The 20,595-nt window shown below is 34.1% G+C and overlaps 1 protein-coding gene across 8 annotated transcripts in view; it reads left to right on the forward strand.

Moving 5' to 3' along the window:
- The window catches only part of AGFG1 (ArfGAP with FG repeats 1), a 79,312-nt gene extending 61,764 nt beyond the window's left edge, over window positions 1-17,548 (forward strand). For 5 of the 8 annotated variants that reach the window (XM_049101393.1, XM_025463287.3, XM_025463292.3 and 2 more), the window contains 6 exons: window positions 1,695-1,774; window positions 1,993-2,085; window positions 6,680-6,727; window positions 9,115-9,273; window positions 10,359-10,450; window positions 11,105-17,548. In XM_049101393.1, coding sequence (XP_048957350.1) covers window positions 1,695-1,774; window positions 1,993-2,085; window positions 6,680-6,727; window positions 9,115-9,273; window positions 10,359-10,450; window positions 11,105-11,164 — 532 coding nt within the window. In that variant the 3' untranslated portion in view covers window positions 11,165-17,548. The remainder of the gene's footprint in view (window positions 1-1,694; window positions 1,775-1,992; window positions 2,086-6,679; window positions 6,728-9,114; window positions 9,274-10,358; window positions 10,451-11,104) is intronic. The other 3 variants (XM_025463288.3, XM_025463294.3, XM_025463290.3) reach the window with 1 other exon arrangement.
- Window positions 17,549-20,595: the final 3,047 nt, after the last annotated feature.

A 20,595-nucleotide genomic window follows, 5' to 3' on the forward strand; every position in this document is an offset into this window, starting at 1 on the left:
CTTTGTCACAAATTAAGGCCACGACACCAAACTGTACTAGTAGTCATCTAATAGTCGTTATATTTCTTACCACCATACTTTCAGCTTTACTTGTGATAGTCTTGATTTAGTTTTTCTTAGGAATATTCTTTTTAATTTTTTTATTGAGGTGTAATTGGTATATAACATCAATTTCTGGTGTACAACATAATGATTTGATGATGTTTGTGTACGTTGTGAAATGATCCCGTCAATGTAGTTATTGTCTGTCCCCATACAGAGCTCAGTTTTAGGATTTACTCTTTATAACTTCAAGTATGCACTACAATATTATTGACTACATATGACTACTTCATGACGCCATGCTGTACATTACTTCCCCATGACTTATTTACATATTCATACAAATATTTTTAATGAAACAGTAAAGAAAATTAATTTTATTGGGGCACCTGGGTGGCTGAGTCCGTTAAGTGTCCAACTCTTGTTTTCAGCTTGGGTCGTGATCCTCAGGAGTGTGGGATCCGGTTCGTGTTTGGCACTGAGCTTGGCAGGGAGAGATTATCCGCCCCCCCTCCCCCATTCTCTCTCTAAAATAAATCTTTTTTAAAAAACTTAATTTTATTCTATCTTGACCCTTAAATAATGTCTTCTTTATATGTGTTCAAATAAGGCATGTATCAAGTAGTTTCTGTTGCATATTAAAGTATGGTGGCTGGCTTGAGGAAAGTCAGCTTGTGTGGTTGAGTCATAGAATGAACCAGCCACTGGTCTTGTGGAACATTGGTTTTCCTTAAAAGTAAGACTGGTATTCCATGGTTATTCAAATTTGGATATTTGGTAGACATCTTCTCAAAAATGAAATATTTAAGTCTGTCACTTTAAGGAAAATAACTGATAACATTGACACTTCTGAGCAAATACTAGAAATTTAGAAAATTTATTGACTCCACCATGAGCATGACAGCTTCACATGTTTCTGATGAGTGGTGATATTATGAGTATAAATTTTTTAGTTTTGCATTAGGAAATTGTTGACATTTGGAAGATTTGCATCAGATATTTTCCAAATGCTATAAAATGAGTAAAAGATTCATTTAAAGTGCTAGATAGATTAGTAGATGTTACTTCAATAGAGCGCAAAGGAGTTCATTGATACGATTTCAGATCCCATTTTGCAGCTAACCTTTAGTGAACTTATCACTGTGATTTTGAGTATGATATCAAGGGAAGTACTCAAAATTAACCTGAAAAAACTATTCAGATTCTCCTAGTTTTTTCAGCTAAATGTCTATGAGAGCAGTTTTTCTTCTTGTGCTTTAACCTAAACAACATACCACAACAGACTGATTTTCTATTAAGGCAGCCATTGAAGGGATTTGCAAAAATATTGTGACTCTTAAGTTCCTTTGGTTTTAGGAAGTATAGTTCTTTTTCATAAAAATGCTACTTAACGTTAGCATGTAATGGCTTTATGGTTAATTTTAAAAGAATGAAATTTTTAAAAACTTCTGTTTTTAATTTCTGTACTATACATAGTGTTAGTATACAGTATATTTACACAAAGACTCTTTGCGGGGGTTCTAAGTAACTTTACAAAATGTAAATGAATCCTGAGACATAAAGTTTAAGAACTGCTAGGATATAAATAGCTTTAAAAAAAAGCTTTAAAAAAAAAAGAAACTGAAAAGACCTCTTTCTATATTTGTTTTCAGCAATGTTTTTGGAACAGTGCCAGTGGGTGCTTCTGCACAGACACAGCCTGCGTCTTCAAGTGTGCCTGCTCCATTTGGAGGTATGTGTTTCTGGTGTAAATGCAGGTATATTGTATTGTATTGCATTTTCTTAGAAGTACTGGAAGTCTATCAAAGCAACAGTTTATTATCATAAAGCTCTAATTTTCTTTTTTTTTAAGCTCTAATTTTCTATCTTCATAAGTGTATGAACAAATATTTTTAATAATTGAATACAAATATTTTAGGATTTTATAGTGTATTTTGTAATTTTTTAAAGCTACGCCTTCCACAAATCCATTTGTTGCTGCTGCTGGTCCTTCTGTGGCATCTTCTACAAATCCATTTCAGACCAATGCCAGAGGAGCGACAGGTAAGAAATAGAGATTATAGCACAGAAGACTTTGGGAAAGGTGTTTATTGCAAAGATACCACAGGAAGAATATCAGAAAATAAAGTTTTTCTTTTTTACTGTAGTGAATGGGAAGTGGATGGAAGAGTTTGTCCATAAAGACGTACACTAGCTGAAAGTTTATAAAATCCTGGACTTTCATATTTGAGAGGGACCCTAGAAGTTGTCTAGCGGCCCCCACTGCTCAGTCACAGCTTTCATTCTTCAGGTGAGGAAGCCCAAGCATGTAGGCGAGACAGCCACTTTGTGACTGAAACAGGACTTTTGAACACAGTAATTCTGACTCATTTGGTGGTCTGGTTTTGGAATTACTGGTTATTACTCATTCAAGCTTAATAGGAAAAATTTATGAGAAGGTTTTTTTGTTTTGTTTTGTTTTGTTTTGTTTTGTGTTTTCCTCTTCATGAGATGGCGAGGAACAAATGAGCTTCATTACAGGAGGTCTTAGCAATCCTGTCCTTTCTAGTGCTTCTCTCTTCTGGGTGTTCACATGTTTTAAGTTGTGCAAACCTGATTTGATTTGGGGTATAATATTTGAGTCTTTTCTCTTGATAATTTTTTAATCCTCTCCTTTTTCTATCACCCTGAACACTAGAACTGTTGGACAGTACCTTGGGGTGTCACCAAGTGTATGTGGTATGGCCTGATACCCATTAGGTTTAAAGTTGGCCAGCTTTGTTTTTGTGTACGTGTCCAAATAATTTTAGAACTAAAGCCTTAAGCATAGAGCATATATTGATGTGAAATCTTGAAAGAGTAAGGTGCTTGTAACATAATGATTGCCTTAAGAATTGGTAATTATTAGTAAATCTGTGTCATTGGCAAGATTAGGAACTGTGGTAGTAGAAGTTTGAAACTATAACTTTCCTCCTATATAAATGTCTTCAGTCATAATTTGTATCTCGCATAATAGTTGTTTAATAAGTATTTTAATTTCACACATAATTTTTTAAAAATAGTTTGTTTTAGTTCAAGTGTACCTGATCAGTGATTGTATTAATTTCTGTTGTGTTTCGATAGAAATATTCATCACTTAACAATATATATAGCATTTCTATTTCTTAGCAGTTATTTTGACTTGATGGAATGAATATGTAAAATGTCTCTGAGCACATAGGGTTCTGTACATTGTCTCATTTAGTCCTCTTAACTCTTATCAAATACATGTTGACAGCTGAGGGAAGTGAGGCTCAGAAAAGTTAAGTGAATATGTTTTGGGTACCGCCAGACTTGTGTTCAAATTGTGATTTAGTATTTACATGGGAAGTAAACCTAAGGTATCTTTTTATATGTTAATTGGAGGATGTACTAACATTTGTTGAGTGTTTAAAAACTTGTTTGCAAGATAGTTACAGTTTTCATAGCTGTTATAACCCTACCTGACAATTGAAGGATGGAAACTCAGATTGTACCTTGACTAAGCTTGTATTGATCTAACTTGTCTGAGCCTTATTGTCAGCCTTTCTATAGAATGTGAACAATATTTTACTGGCAGGGTCTTTGTGAGAATTTAGATGATACAAATCAGTGTGCATGGTCTTTGCATTAATCTACATAGTTGCCAAGTCTTTCCTCTTACTTTCCTTTCATGAGTGTACCTCCACAAGTTGGTTTTGTCATATAGAGTTAAGGGCTTTTTTTGCTTATTTTATGTAGAGTATCCAAGTCTTTAAAGTTAAGGTTCTACATAGGATGTACATGCATATAGAAGGTATGATGTATGTTCAGGTGTTACAAGGTAATCTTTAATATTAGGCTAGACAGAATTTATTGAAAGGTAAATCTGTGTTCATAAATTTTTATTTCAAGGTAAAAAATGTTTTCGATTTATCACATTGATCACCTTCATTTAAGTTGTAATAGAAATGCTTAAAAGTAAATGTTAACTACATCTGTTTCTATTAATATTGAAATATGAACAGTATTTTGATAAACATACTATGCTTAGGAATTTCCAATGTCCAAATTAATATTCTTTAGGAAATACTTTTTGTTGCTTTTAGATATTTTATTCCATTTGAGGTAGCTTTTGAAAGAGGGCATTTCATGATAGTTCTGTGCAAAATTTACTACATTTTACTGCTACATTTCTTTCCTAAATACATACTTTAATAATAATTTTTCTTACGCATTTATAAAGCTTTGGGGCTTTTTTTGTTTGTTTGTTTTTTACCATGTTACATAGAAACCTTCATTAGGATATTAGCCAATATGGCCTAAGACCTTTTTTATTTTAGGATTCTATAATAGCATTCTTTTTTACAGAGTTTTTGAGATTTTAAATCTAACAGAGTTAATAACAATTTTCAATTACTATGAAATTCTCTTATAATTCTTAAATCTCTCCTTTGCTATGGAATGAATAGTCTTTATTTACCTAACTTCATTTGAATGAATGAATGATTTTAAAGATTTTTTTTTTAACCCCCAAGAAGATAAAGTTAATAGAAATGTAGAGATGAAAAATTCCTAGTAGCATCTAGGTCAGTATCCTTGTTGTATTACCCAGGTGGAGACCAATTTGATGGGTTTGTCTTAAACTTTCAAAATTAATTAATGACTAATTTAATATTTGCACCCAGAACTCTTTTAAACCAGCACTGTTCCCACAGGTTCCACTTACTGTACTCAGTAGGAATATACACCTAAGAGGAATGAAAATGTGCATCTATGTAAAAACTGATAACAATGTTTATAGCAACATTATTCATAATAGCCAAAAAGTGGAAACAACCCAATATGTTCATCAACTGATGAATGGATAAATTAAATGTGTTATAATCATACAATGGAATTTGTTTGGTAATTAAAATTAATGAAGTCCTGATGCATGCTACAACATGGATGACCTTTGAAGACACTAAGCTAACTAAAGGAAGCTAGTCACAGTATAACATAGAACCTGTGATTCCATTTGTAAGGTGGCTGTCCAGAATGATCACGTCTGTAGAGATGGAAGGGAGGGGAGGTGGGAGGGAGATGACAGTTGAGAGGTATGGAATTTTCCTGGGCAGGGATGAAAAGGTTCTACAGTTTGATTGTGATGATGGTTCTACAACTCTGGGAATATGATAGAAGTCCTTGAGTTCTATACGTTAAGTGAACAGATAGTGTGAAATGTGGGTTATATCTAAAAAAGCTGTTTAAAAGGCCTAAAAAATTTTTATAGCAATCCAGGACTAGAGCTTGAGAGGGCATCATTGTCATCATTATCATCATTATAGTAGTTAACACTGGTTCACTGTCACTCTTGACTAAAGGTTAGTTTTTACCAAAGTATATTTTGTAGAGCATATCTCTTAAGATGGTATCAAATACTCCATGGAAAAGGGTTCTATGCCCAAATGTATATGAGAAACACTGCTATAAAGAGTTTAACCTTTATTATTAGTGCAGGATTTTTTAAGAGACTTAGAAGTTTTAAGAAAAGAGATAAATATACAGTGACCTAATTTATAGAACCCTTCTCACTCAGTTACCCTTTTGTTGGATTCAGAACACAGTACTGATGTATCTTTTAAGTACACATCTTTTAAAGTTGTTAGCAAACAACTTAGAGCACTTTTTAAAAAATTATTGTTAAATTTACCTTTGTGGCAGCTTTGTCAAATAGGTACTTTTATCCCTGCTCTCTGCCCCCTGTTTGTAGATGAGGAAACGGAAGCTTGTGGTTGTTAAATAACCTGTAGTTAGAAGATGACAGAACCAAGACTCGTAACCAACCACTCTTAGCTCTCAATCGCTGTTTTCCCACATTTAATTGGTTAAGTATTCTAATTTAAAATACATGGACATATACTTTAGAAACCTTTCCACTCCGGGTGGTTAAAACAAAAAGTTTCTAGTAATTAAAAACCTAAATTTGTTTTCTGTTCATTACATGTATTTATATGTAACACCTCTCTGACCTCAGTTATGCCAGGTAAGATTTGCACAAGATGCATTTTTCTTTACTCTTTTCAGCCATTACATTGTAAACTGAAAGTTGCACTCACCTTTCTAATGATCTACACTGAATAATTTTCCTCTGATCATACTTAATTAGTTCACTTGAGTTCTCTATTTCTAGTTAGTGTACAGAGTTGTAAATAAAACAATCAGACATCATTAAGGTCCTCTCTGCCAAGATTTGACTTTTTAGATGCAAAAGGTGGATTCTAGGTCATTTTAGATAATCCTATGAACAGCATATTTTAATGTAACTCATGAGGCCTACAGAATCTTTTTATGGGCATAGTTGTATTTTGACATGAAAAAGATGTTAGTGTTTATTTAAAAATGGGCTTCATAAAGGGTTTTTTCATTTGGTGTTTATTTCACTGGTATTTATTATTCTAATTTCCCCTTTATTTCAAACAGGTTAAATATTAGTGTCATGAATATCATTGAAATTAAAAGACTTTGTGGATGTGTTTTTATTATGTATTCCTATGCTACCCACCTTATAACAGTATGTTCTAATTTTAGGACTTTTTAACAAAACAAATTTACTTTTATTCTGACAATAGTTATCCGTAAGCTAATTGACATTGGTCTCTTTATGGCTTTCCATAAGGCCTTTCTGGAGCAATGCATTCTCAAGTGTTTCCTCACGCTCATTTTGGTAGGTGGCCACAACTGTATCTAGATTTGTGTGGCAATTTGTCTAGCTGCTTGTGGAAGCTTCTGCTAGTGTTCTGGATCCCTGCATGTGGAATTAAGTTTTTTCCATGTTTAACAATGGAGTGGGCATGGATGTGCGGCATCGGTATTACATTCTATTTAAAGTTATGTGAAGATTGTGGTGATTTGTGCTTTAATGCTGAAAAGCATTATCGCTTACCTCCATGGTCACATTAGAATGTTAATAGCCTTTTTGATTATTTTTCTTGAGTTTGAATTCATAGTACTTTGACACTTTCGATATACCAAACCATTTTACCACATTATTCCATGGAGTTTGGTTTTGCTTAACTGTATACGAGTTTCGCTTCTTAGTGCTTTCTTAAAAAGTGATTTGTCAAAGTCTGTCAGTGCATTGTTGTCTGTTATGAAACCCTTCTGTTACCCTTGCAGTGTGCTTCTTATTCTTTAATTGACTTGCTTCCTAGTGGCTTGTTTCTCTTGTTTTCTCACCAATTGTAATTTCAAAAAATTTAGCATTCTAACTAGGTTCTTTGAGAAAAAATGCACTGTAGATTATAAACAATAGGATTATGAGGATTACTACTCTTTTTTCCTCTGATCATACTTTGGGTAGTATCTATAACATGACTTTCAGTTGTTTGTTTTTTTTAAGTAAAATATAATTTGTGAAAAAAAAATATATAATTTGTGTAACATTTTCAGTGTTAATTCCTGTGCCTTGAATCAGAGATTGTTGATAAATTAAAAAAAAAAATTTTAAATCAAGAAATTCAGTTAATTATCATGTTTTTGATAGCATGCCAACAATATTTCACTATTATAATTGCTAGTATTCTGAGTTAAAAGCACCATTATTGGCTCTTAATTTACTGGGACTTTTTCTAGAACATATATTCAGATGGTTCTGTTTTTAATACTTACTAGCAATAAGTAATACTGTTTTGCTACTACATTCTTTTTTGTTTAAGACAGAGGGGTAGGGGAGTGGCAGAGAGAGAATATTAAGCAGGTCTTGCACAGAGCACAGAGCACAATGTGGGACTCAGTCTCAAAACCCTGAGATCATGACCTGAGCAGAAATCAGGAGTTGGACACCTAACTGACTGAGCCACCCAGGCACCCCTACAACATGTTTCTATAACGCAAATTAGTTTATAATTAATTCATAAGTGGGGGAATGATGGCAGTGTACCACATGTGTAGTGGTTGTTCACACACTGATTTCAGTGCAGTATTGATCACACTGCCCATTTACCCTGCATCTATTTTTTTCTAAGAATGCTTATTTCACTACCTTTTCAATCTTTATGCATTTTGCCTAATCTCTATAATTCAGCAGTCCTAATCTTAAACCCCTTATCCAAAGCAGTCTATCTGTTTGTCAAACAAGATATGGTGGTCCATATATTTCTTTTCGAATTGATGTATTAGGAACCTCACATGTTCTTTTAATTGTGTTAGTAGTTTTATTAGGGAAAGTCCTCTCCCACCCTGGCCCCTTTTTGGGCTCTGGTTACAAAGCTGCATTGGTTACGAAGCTGCATAGGTTTTGGGAGACCCGCTTCTAAAACCCTATTTCTCCTATAAGTGTTGTTATTTTCAGTGAACTATTTTTAGAGGTTTTGAAACTTTTTTGTTAGGAACATACTTAACTTATACATAACATACATAACTTAGTGGATAAAATTCCATTTTTAGCTCTTATACTGTATATAGCAAAACAAAATTAAAAGCAATGTATATTAGTATACATATGACTTGGTTGATGATGGGATTTAAAAGCTTGACTGCTGTTTAGATTTTTAAATTACTTTGAGAAGTTGTTTCTCTTTCTTTCTCTTTCTTCTCTTTCTCTTTCTCTTTCTTTCTCTTTCTCTTTCCCCTTCCCTTCCCTTCCCTTCCCTTCCCTTCCCTTCCCTTCCCTTCCCTTTCCTTTTTTTCCTTCTCCTTTTTTATTTATTCATGAGAGGCACAGAGAAGGCAGAGACATAGGAAGAGGGAGGAGAAGCAGGCTCCATGCAGAGAGCCTGATGCGGGACTCGATCCCAGGACTCTGGGATCATGCCCCGAGCCAAAGGCAGACGCTCAACTGCTGAGCCACCCAGGTGTCCCGAGAAGTTTTATTATTTCAAATGATAGCTTTATTAGTGTCATTCTGGACATTGGGTTTTAGGAGAACATTTTATAGATTGTGTTAAACTGCATAGTGCTAAAACTTACTATTAACTTAGTGTTTTGGAAATTAAAGTGCCTTTAGTGTACAATGTAATGTTTTTCAAGTGAAATCATTCAGTAGTATGTGGTATGAGGAGCAAAGCCTGCTTGTTCCTGTGTCGGTGATCAGCTCTTGCTTTCTCCTGTCAGCTGCAACCTTTGGCACCGCCTCCATGAGCATGCCCGCGGGCTTCGGGACTCCTGCTCCCTATAGTCTTCCCACCAGCTTCAGTGGCAGCTTCCAGCAGCCTGCCTTCCCAGCCCAAGCAACTTTCCCTCAACAGACAGCTTTTTCTCAACAGCCCAATGGTAAGATCTGACACTTGGCTTAGCTGTTTGTCCACTTCAGATATCCTTTATGATAATGTTTTATGTTTGGACTGAAAGGCTTGTTCAGAGAATGCTGTGGCGTTATCTGCTAAACGTTTACTACCCCAAAACAGATACCTTTTATGATTTGGGCCTTAGAAAACTGAATGATTTGGTTAAGTTTTTGTGACCAGGTTATAGACTTAGGAGGAATCCGATACTCTCTAAAGAGTGCCCTTTCTTAGAATGTGTGTCTTTTCTTATCTTTTTTCTGTTTTTTAAAGATTTATTTATTTATTAGAAAGAGACAGACAGAGCTTGTGTAATGAGTTGGGGCAGAGCAGAGGGAGAGAATCTTCAAACGGATGCCTGTTAAGAGTGGAACCAGAGGAGACACTCAGTCTCACCAACCATGAAATCACAACTCATGAGATCATGACCTGAGCCGAGACCAAGAGTTGGATGCTTAACTGACTGAGCCACCCAGGCCTTCCTCGAGTGTTTTTCTTATTAATTTCTCTTGCATGTTCTAATACGCCTCTAAATTTTAAAAAGAAACCTTGTAGATCTTGAGTATTTTTTTGTTTTGCATCAGAAAACTATTGTGGATGTTGCAAATCCTCCATAGATTTGAAGATTATTCTTAAATTACAGTTGCATATCTATTTTTTAATGTCTGTGGTTAGATAAAAAAAATCTGGAAATAAGGCCCATGGCAGAGCCATAATGATACAATATTTCCTAAGGAATTTGTGCTGTTCACATGAAGCCTTTGTGTTTTGTTCTCAGCCCCTTTCAAATAGTCACAGGCTCATCATTAATTCCATCCTTTGAATGTCAGCAGCTTACGTAGCTGAAACAAATCAGAATTAACCATTTCTGAGAAAGCTATATGAAAGCTCCTTTACATATGCCAGAGGAAAGTTTGTCTCTGGTATTTGAGAAAGCATGAGACTCAACAATTTAACATCGATATTTTATTGTCGCTCTGGTAGGAATTTCTCTGAAACTCCTTATGAGGCTCTACAAGCATCAGATTGTTTCTGAAAGGTATGGGTTATAATTGGTGGTTCTGTTTTAACAAGGTGCAAGTTTTGCAGCATTTGGGCAAACAAAGCCAGTGGTGACCCCTTTTGGTCAAGTTGCAGCTGCTGGAGTATCTAGTAATCCTTTTATGGTAAGTGAGATGCAATTTTAAGCACTTTACAAGCTGTTGTGTGTTATTTTCAAATTGGGGAAAGCAAGATATGACTTTCCTAGATGCTCTTTGCTCTTCTGATGAGACAGTGTAAGATTTTACAGATTGAGGCAGCCATCATGTACGATCCGTTTTTGATGTAAAAAGACAATGCACATGCATGTTAATCAGTTACAAATCAAAGCACTGACAATAAATAAGCTTTTGTATAGCATGAAACTTGTCTGCTCTCTTGTCCAAATAATGTTTTAGTCTAAAGATTTAGTGAATGTGTGAAAAGAGCTTGGAGTTAGAGGCTATAGATTTAGTGAATGTGTGAAAAGAGCTTGGAGTTAGAGATTTGGTTTGAATCATAAATGATTTTCTTAAGGGCTAAGTCCTTTCTTAGATTCTTTTTCCAGAATTATATGAAATAATAGATATTAAAGGCCATAAAACAGTTCCTGACACCTAATAATTTTATCATATTATGTTGCTAATAACACTAATGAATAAATGATTGCCAATCATTATAAAATAATTTCTAATCTAAATATTGTTTAAATAAAATTTAATGAAAGTTTGATATTTTCAAAATTTCCCACATATATCACTTTTACTTGTCTATTTATTTTGTCTTATGTTTTCCTTTAGACCGGTGCACCAACAGGACAATTTCCAACAGGAAGCTCATCAACCAATCCTTTCTTATAGCCTTATATAGACACTTTACTGGAACGAACTTTGACGTGGTCACGTTACATCTCTCCGCCTCTTGCACTGTTGTCTTGTTTCACTGATCTTAGCTTTAAACACAAGAGAAGTCTTTAAAAAGCCTGCATTGTGTATTAAACACCAGGTAATATGTGCAAAACAGAGGGCTCCAGTAACAACTTTTAACCTGTGAATTGGCAGTAAAAGGTAGCGGTATCATGTATATTAAAAATTGGCTAATATTAAGTTATTGCAGATACCACATTCATTATGCTGCAGTACTGTACATATTTTTCTTAGAAATTAGCTATTTGTGCATATCAGTATTTGTAACTTTAACACACTGTTATGTGAGAAATGTTACTGGGGAAATAGATCAGCCACTTTTAAGGTGCTGTCATATATCTTGGAATGAATGACCTAAAATCATTTTAACCATTGCTACTGGAAAGTTACAAAGTCAAAATTGGAAGGTTTTATTCATTCTTGAATTTTTCCTTTCTAAAGAGCTCTTCTATTTATACATACCTAAATTCTTTAAAAATGTAGAGGGATACCTGTCTGCATAATACAGCTGATCATGTTTTGCTACAGTTTGCAGGTGAAAAAAATAAATATTAGAAAATATGCTATTGTTTTTGTGTTCTTGCTGCAATGCCTTTACCAAAGTGGCCTTAAAATACGAGTAGTGAATTGAGAACATCTTGAATTCTTAAATTAGAATTTCAGAAGACTTCTAGTGACTTTTATGTCTAAAAGAGAAAATTTTATAAAAAGGCCATGTAGAAAATTTATTAAAACTACCATGACTGCTATATTCAGGAATATGTCAGTGGTAAAGCATTTAAATGTAGCTTGTCAGAGTCACCATAATCCTTCTAATTTCTTTGCAACTTCTTAATTTTGTGAAAATTTGTATATATGAGAATTTGCATGTATGTGTATTTACAAATTTTTTTAAATATCTTGAACTCTCAGACTGCAGAAGTCCTATTTTAACTATTGATTTTTAAACAAAAATATTGTCTTTGAATGTATTGGAAGCAGACATGCATTAACTGTGACATGATTGCACCTCAGTTTTTTTTTTTTTCCTTTGTTTGGACAAACATTATTGAAATAGGACTTTTATTTATGTTCATTTCTGGGGGGAAACAAACTGGAACCCAGTGTTACCTTAAAGTTATAGAATACTTTGTTTAAAAAGACAGTGATACTAATGTTTAGTTATATCTTTTTGTTAATAGTCAGATGAACTTGTTTAAGTATTTATGTACAGTAATGCCTCATTCATCAAGACGTGATCTAGCAGTCTCCTTAAAACAGAACACAAGTGAGAAACTTGGAATAGTTTTTAAATGTCTTTAAGCAGCCCACATAAGTCACAAAGTCTCTGTATGTTTGTTTTTATGTGAAATTTTGATTATTTGATTTGCCAGCCCTAGCAGTTCAGATGTGATGGTTTGGAAGGAGATAGAAAAAGCATGAAAAACCATCGACCATTTAGTATAAGGACAGCCAGGCCAGCCTAGAAGACATCAGTATTACATCATGTTCTGATAATAGTCTGGTACTATGACTCTGTGTCATCAAGAAAAGGTAAAATTACATATACAAATATGTAATACATGTTTGAAAAGTTTTATCTTTACAATGATTAAACATTTTTTTAAAAGCTTTGTTATTAAAAAAAAATGAACATCAGTTTCTTCAAACATTTTGTGTTGAATACCTTTTCCAGTGGTGACTACATGAGTTGTTACACAATCTTAAAGTCTGTGTAGCTTCCCAGACTTGTTAAAGCATTGCTGTCCATTGCATCTCCAGCTCAGTGTGTGGTTTATTTTAACTATTTTGATGAGCAAGAAGACAGGGAAATCTCTGCCCCTTTTTGGACATTATGCTTCTTCTCTTAAAATTGAATGAATGCTACAAAAGTTTAGGGGTGTGTGTGTATACTTGAAGTACAGTTTGGGGGTCTCCCTCTTGCCCCTTTTTCACGGAGGGAATACTTAAGAGATGTCTTTGAATTTCTGTGTTTTAGATTATATTGGGTCCCAATCAATTCATGTGTACAAAGTTATGCTATATAACTGTAGGCCATTACCCAAATAACGTACCAGGCTTTCTTTCCATCTAAGAAATAAGTAAATTAAACAGCTGTTATTAAAATAATTTTAAAGACTATTTTTTTTCTGGGTAAATCTTGAAGTTTATAATTAAATAAGAACTCTTACTGATTTAAATGAGTGTTTATAAAATTGAAAAAGTGATCCAGCTTTAATGTGGATTTAAATCCACTTCTGTTAGACTTTTATATTCAGATTTGCTTTTGGTTCTGTATAGACCCATCAGAAGTGTGTTGAGTACCTAACAGGAGGAAATCCTTAAAAGTGATAGGGCTTGAAGACCTTCAAGTTTTCTTGCTTACTGGTTGAATGGGATCTTCTCTCCTGTCTTTGCTCTCGAAAGAAATTTCTTTTAGAGTGGCAAACATCGTTGATACAGTTTAAAGGCATATTTTATTCTCATTTTTGTGACAGTAGAGATTAGGCAATCACCTTCTTCCTTAAAATAATTCCTTGTATAAATTTGAAGAAGCGCCTCAGTGCTTTGCCCTAGCTCCCAGCACACACCTTCTTTGGTACAGTTCCTGGAAGTTGGGGAAATGGAGAGAAGAATAACTGGCTGCTTTTGTATGACAGCACTAACAGTTCTCAAACATTTTGGTCTCAGGACCATAGCTTTTAAATTATTGAAGATGCCCAAAGAGCTTTTGTTTATGTAGCTTGTATCTCTCAGTAATAACTGTATTAGAAATTAATACTGAGATACTTAAAAAACGTGTTCATTCATTTAAATATAACAGTAATAAACCCATTGCATGTTAACGTAAATGCAATTTTTTAATAAAAACTAGTTGTCTTCCAAAAACAACTAATTAAGAAGAAAATTGTTTTATGTTTTGCACATCCCTGTAGCACCGGCTTGAGAAGCAGGGAGACTCTCCTGCTGCTTGGGCATTGCAGTTATTTTCTATTACATGTCATGTGGGCACTGGGAAACTCTACTGCGTACTTGTGAACACATGAGGGAGACCGACCATTGACATCTTAGTAGTATTATGAAAATAGTTTTGACACTTGGCTTTTGGAGACTCTCTGAGGTCCTCTGACCACACTTTGAAAACCACTGCACTACACTTCAAATTTCTATTTTCCAAAATAATAGTGTGTGGTTAGGGTAAACCTGCTGCTCCTTGAACTTCCAAGTAGTTTCTTTTGCTTGGTGGGAAAAATGGAAAGTTGAGTTGAAACTGCAGACATTTTTAATACTGTTTTTGGGCTCTTCTATTTTTATTTGAAATTATTTTAATAATGATGACATTAGTGAATAGTCCTTCAAGGGTATCAGGACCTGATGCATGGTTATTGATGTTTATTTTGGAATTGTTTACTATTCCAACCACTTTGAAATTGTGTCATTGTTTAATAGCTATCAAATAGCTATTTTAAAAGTGAAAAAAATATTTTGCAGAAGAAAAGTTCAAAATGAATAGTTTCTTATCTGCTGTTTATAGTTAATAATTTTAGCTGTAGTTGAATCTTTTAAATGAAAAATGGATTCTTCTAACTAAAATCCCTACCCTTCAGAAAATCTGCTATTACAATTAAAGGAATGTGTTTACTTCTTGAGAAAGAGGTTTGCTGTGGTTTTCCCACCAGTGTCTTTTTATACAGTGTTCATTTTTAAGGAGAAACTGTTGCTTCTCATTTAAACAAAATGTTTCAAAATTCTTTGGAAGTGACTTTAAAAGATAGTTTACAATAGTTACCACAAACTGGCTTCTTTGCCCCTCTTATTGGCATACTGTAAAATATGCTTTTTTGAGGTAATACTGTTCCATCCCCAGGCAGACCTTCTGCCTTGCTTCTTGGGCCTTTGTCCATCTGTTTGTGCTCCTTCACTGAACTTGTGTTCAGAGAGACTCCTCTCATCTTTGGCCTCCACCGGCAGTCTCAGACTTCTATCAGAAAATTAATCTCTAGGAGACCATTGTGAAGATATGTTTTTTAAAAAGTAATGACTTCAGAGTAATGTGGTGGTATTATGGGGTATAGTTGATTAAGCCCTTTAAATGTATGAGATGCTTGCTAAGTGCTTTTCATGTATAATACAGTCCTTAAAGTAGATGCATACTTGAAGGATGAAAGAAGGCGAGGAGGCATAGGGAGGTTAAGCTAATGACAGCTTTTGCTCTGGGGAGCACATATTTCACTGTTGGATTGAACAGCTGTCACATTTATGTGTAAGTAGCCTTTTTGAAAAGTCTTAAAAATTCTCCTGTCCCTAATAAAACTTAGTTATTTGAGTTCCATTCATAATTTGATGAAATCAGTACAGTTTATTCACTAGGCTTTTATTTAAACTTTACAAATTAATTAATGGGGTAATTAGGGGAGCTTGTTTTAAACTAAAGCGGCATCTGAAGTATCATAATGATTCCTGTTTTGTGAAACATTCCAACTTTGATTGATACCGTTTATGCCCTAGGCAGTTTTAAAGGTTACTTTCCAAAGGAGGCCATTATTAAAATTTGTGTTAAATTAGCCTATTGTATGGAATTTGTCCTCATTAGTTAAATTTTTCTTTGTATATTTTTAAACATTATAATATCATTAAAATTTTGCATTGTATATTTGGATAAGTGAATATATGACCAAGATGTAATTCTTAATGTTGTGCTAATGAGACTCTTTTTCTCTCATGAAAAAGTGCCCTGCTTTGTACTATTAACTGATATTTGTTGTATAAAGACTCTCACTAAGGCTGATGTCACCTATCAATCTGATGTCATTTAACTTGGAGTTAGAAAGAGATGTGCACCTGGCTCCCAAGCCTTTGCATGCCAGCTCCAGCGCAGTGCTCAAAATTCCACAACTTGTTCATTAAATTTATTGGTGATTGTATCCAATATTTGAAGAGCTTTTTGTTTTATATTAATTCTGCAAGTATTTGGACACTAAATCACTTTTAGAAGTGGACAGAGCACTGAGGTGAGAAAGACTCAAGGATTGTAAACCCTGCTATTAAAAAGTCCAGTTATTGTGCTAATGGTAGGGCTTGCAACACACTACCATGACAGATACTTTGAATTCTGTCTGTAGTTTTGTTTTGTTTGACCAGCACAGTGTTTTAAAAACTTGGATTTTGAATAGCGTTAAAGCATGCACTCTTAAGGTGGCCACTAATCTACCAATCCCAATTTTCTTAACCTCAAACATTCAGATGTTTGTTTAAGATCTTCCAATTGGCAAATCCCGTGTCTAGGTAAGAGGGCTCTTATGCCACCTCATTGTTCTGATTTTGGAATCCTGTAGGATTTGAATTTATGGTATTACTTTTAAATGAAGACTTTTGCTAAGAACGTGTTCCTTTTCAAACTTGTAGCATCTATGTATTCTGCCGATTTTATGGCCTTAGATTAGAATTCAACATGTGTTTAAATGTATTTTTGAAATCTGCTTGTCCAACTCAAAGGACTGTGGAGTAATGAAAAGAGAAATGTTGTGACTCAGGCTCTTGTAAAAAGGAGAAGTGATCTTGGATAAGATATTTTAATTAGTGATTAAAATGTTCATTGGTTAATTTTGTCGTTGGTTCTCTGGAATCTTCATTAGGTGTCATCCAAGCTACAGTTTAATCAATGAGAGTTAAGATTTAAACTCAACTCTAAATTTTCCCATAATCTTGAGTGGAGAGAGAGAGAGGAAGCACACACCCAAGGAGCCTTCTAATTTTGACTCATTGACCATTAAATAAAAGGAAGCAAAGGATTGTAAACTGATGTTATACAGTCAGTGTTTCATAGAATGCTGTGGGTACAATCAGGTTTTTTAAAGACTTTAACTTTTTATATATGTTATAAAATAATACGTACTTACGATTTTTAAAAATTATGCAATATATAAAAGGTGTAAAGTGAAAAATTATGTCTTGTCTCCTTCCTGTGACTTCTTTCCCACGCCCCAGGGGAATATAGTTTCTTGTATTCTTGTACAGTCTTTCAGAAATGTTATCATTTATTTTATATGCCTCTGTATACATATATACTCCTCTTGCTGTCGTCCCTTATTTTAAATGTACAATTTTGTAACTTGGTTCTTTTTATTTAACTTGGTTATCTTTACATATTAGCACATCCAACTCTAACTCATTATTTTAATGGCTGCAGGATTTCATTATATGGATGTTCCTTTTGAAGAGTATTTGTATAGATTTTTCTACTAAAAACAATTAAATTGAGAACATCCTTGTGCATATATGAAGAATTAAGTCTTGACTCTGCCTGACTGGAAACTCAATAAAACAGACCTCATCCAATTTTGAGGCTCACCAGCTGTTTATTATCTTATGCTTCTATTTAGGGAAATTCTTCCAGTTAAGGTGTGTGTGTGGGGGGGGGGGGGGTTGGGGGATCCTTCAAATTGACTATCTTAAGATAGCTGAAAAATCCTGTGCTTTTTAATTGAACTTCGAAGGTTTTCAGTCAGCTCATTGAAAGGTTTTGCAAGTTCATACCCATTTTGCACTTTAATTTTTCTGTTGTCCCTACCCATGACTCTGGAAGTTTTTAAAAGTGCGCTTTGGGGCCATTTCCTGTTACTGCTTGTTGGTGTTGCACCTTTCCTTATCGACATTAGCTTAGAAATATACCTTATATTTAAGAAGAAAAGGTATAGATTTACTATGGCAAACTATTTTGGCACAGCCGTGTACTTTATTCTTCAAAATTAGTTCCCTTTGCCTTAGAAAAGATTTGGGTAATAACTTCAAGTTATGATTCTTATTCCTCAAAAAGACTAGAGCCCAGAGGATTTCTTAACATGCATTTACCATTAGTCAAGACAGGATGTGCTTCCTGAAATTGTTTATGAGGGCCCATATCAGCTCTCCCAGCTGATAGGGAAGGTACTGCAGCACCTTCAGGCTAAGCATGGAGAGGGAGAGGACTTGTGGAGAAGTCTGAAAGAAAAAGAAAGAAAGATCCTTTTAGCCAGGAAGGCAAATTTAATATGCCTTGGAAGATGTATTTGATATGCCAACATTTATGAAGACCAGTCTTAAAGCAGGAGGTGGTTTTAAGTGTTGGACAAAAAAGTAACAGGCTGATTTCAGTATTCATATCTGAAACCTTTTAGTATAGTAGGTAAATATGGTTATTGAGTTTTTGTTCATTGTAAAATATTGTTGGAAGAATTTTTTCAAAATAAAGACTTCTCAATTTGTGTACCATCTGAGAATAGCCTCTTTAATTGTCACATAACATTATTTTCTGTAAAACAGCTCATGCATCTGATTCCATCTTCATCTTTTCTATTCCATTAATTATACATTAGTAACATTTTTCACTTTTTTTGTCTACTTTTTACATTATGAAACTTTTTTTAAACGATGTGTTTTTACTGAGTTTCCAATACCTTTTTTTTTTTTTTTTTGCCCCTTAAAGATGTTTTTTTCTTGAGATACATGTTGACCTAGCTTGATTTTAAGACAGATTTACTGTAATTGGGTTTTACTCACTCCATGACCTATAGAACATCTAACCGGTAAATGGTAAACTACCACCCAGTTTTTTACATGCCAGTCTTTGTGGTAGCCATCACTATTATCTGTATCCATCCTGATTATCCTATACATTTCTGTTTAAATCATTTTTGTTAATAACTATCACCAGAACCCAGAAGAAAATTTACTCTCCTTAGAATCCTTATTTCCACCATGACCACCAGAAATACTTCCTCTTCTCCCACGGGAAAACTAATGTTTATTTTAGTCTCATTTAATGAGCAAAGATTACTTCTTTTTCCCCCCTTTTTCTTCCGCTTAAATGGTATGCTGACAGTTTTTACTGAACTTGATTGGGGCTCTGGTAGAAGAACCTAGAGTCCAATTTCCCGCATTCAAATCTTAAGTTCTGCCATTAACTGGCATTCAGGCCTCTAATTTAGATCCTTCCGGTTTCTCAACTTTAAAATGAGACCTCTTCCAAATGATGAAGTAAAATTCCCCTCAGTCATTGGAACACATGTTTAAATTAGAGAGCAATTAGCCTTGGCAATTGAAATTAAATGTTTCAGAATAATAGCTCAAAATTGGGTGTTTTTACAGATCAAAAATACCAGGTGTCAACATCATACAGTTTAGTTTTTTTGGCCACTGTCTGTTAATTAGCAGTTTTGTGACCTGCATCTCATGTAATTGCTATAATTTAGCAGTCACAACAACTTTCCGGGCAGTATTAGTGATAGAAAAGTTGATATTTAGGTGGTGTTTGGCCAAGATGATGGTTATCTAGAAAGTGGCAGCAGTAGAATTCTCTCTGACTTAAGAATTCATTCTCTCCTATATTCATGCTTTGAAGCTTCTGGTTCCAGCAATTTTAATAAGTGAATTTTTAAAGAAACAACCTATTTTGCTAACATTAATGAAAGTGAAAAAAAAAAAAAAAGTCTTCTTATCCTAGGTCATCTAGTTTTGGATTTTTATTTTTCCCGTCCATATTTGCTCCTTGCCCATAGCAGATCTTGCATTGTAGTCCTAGCCAGTTAATTTTTAAGATACTTTCCCCACATAACTATGTTCTTCCAAACTGGAAATACATTTACTATTTTTTCCTGCTTGTAAAAGTAATAGGCTTATTGTAAGGAATCTGAAAATATGGAAAATTATTTTTTAAACTATACTCTGTAGATATATTAAGTACTTCTGGATTCTGTACCATGTATAAGTAAATATAAAGACCTCTTCCTCAGTGGAATCATGCTATGCTCACTATTTTGTAATCTTTTCCTCAGTATATCATGGGTTTCTTTCAAACAGATCTACATTATCTGCCAATGATGTTTCATTATTTGGGGTTTGCATCCCAATGCTGAACATTGAGATTGCTTCTAATTTTCCAACATTGGAAATTTTACATACACTTTTACACACTTAGGGCACCATGTTTTCTTAGAAATGGAGTTGTTGAGTGAGCAATTGTATGTATCTGGGTCATTTATCATTTTTCATAATTTAATGTAAACTGAATACCTTGCTGTGTATAACTTTTCATTTGTGTTATGTCTTGGAATAAATTCTTACAAAATCACACAAATGGCTTATAAGAATTAACGTTTTATCCTCTCAACTAAATTGCTATTTAAAGGGATTGATTTAATTTTTACAAATACCAGAAAGGCATGTGGCCCATTTTCACTTCAGTATCCAGTTGCCAGAGGGAATTCTTTTTAATGATTGCTAATTTAAGGGATATGAAATAATGCCTCATCTTATTTTCCTTTCTTTGATTCCTGGTGAAGTTGATTTTCCCCAGGATTTCCTAGTTGCATTTTCTCACATATGGATTGTTTTAAAAGTTAATTTAA

The sequence above is a fragment of the Canis lupus genome, chromosome 25, assembly GCF_003254725.2.
Source record: "Canis lupus dingo isolate Sandy chromosome 25, ASM325472v2, whole genome shotgun sequence".
Taxonomy (NCBI): domain Eukaryota; kingdom Metazoa; phylum Chordata; class Mammalia; order Carnivora; family Canidae; genus Canis; species Canis lupus.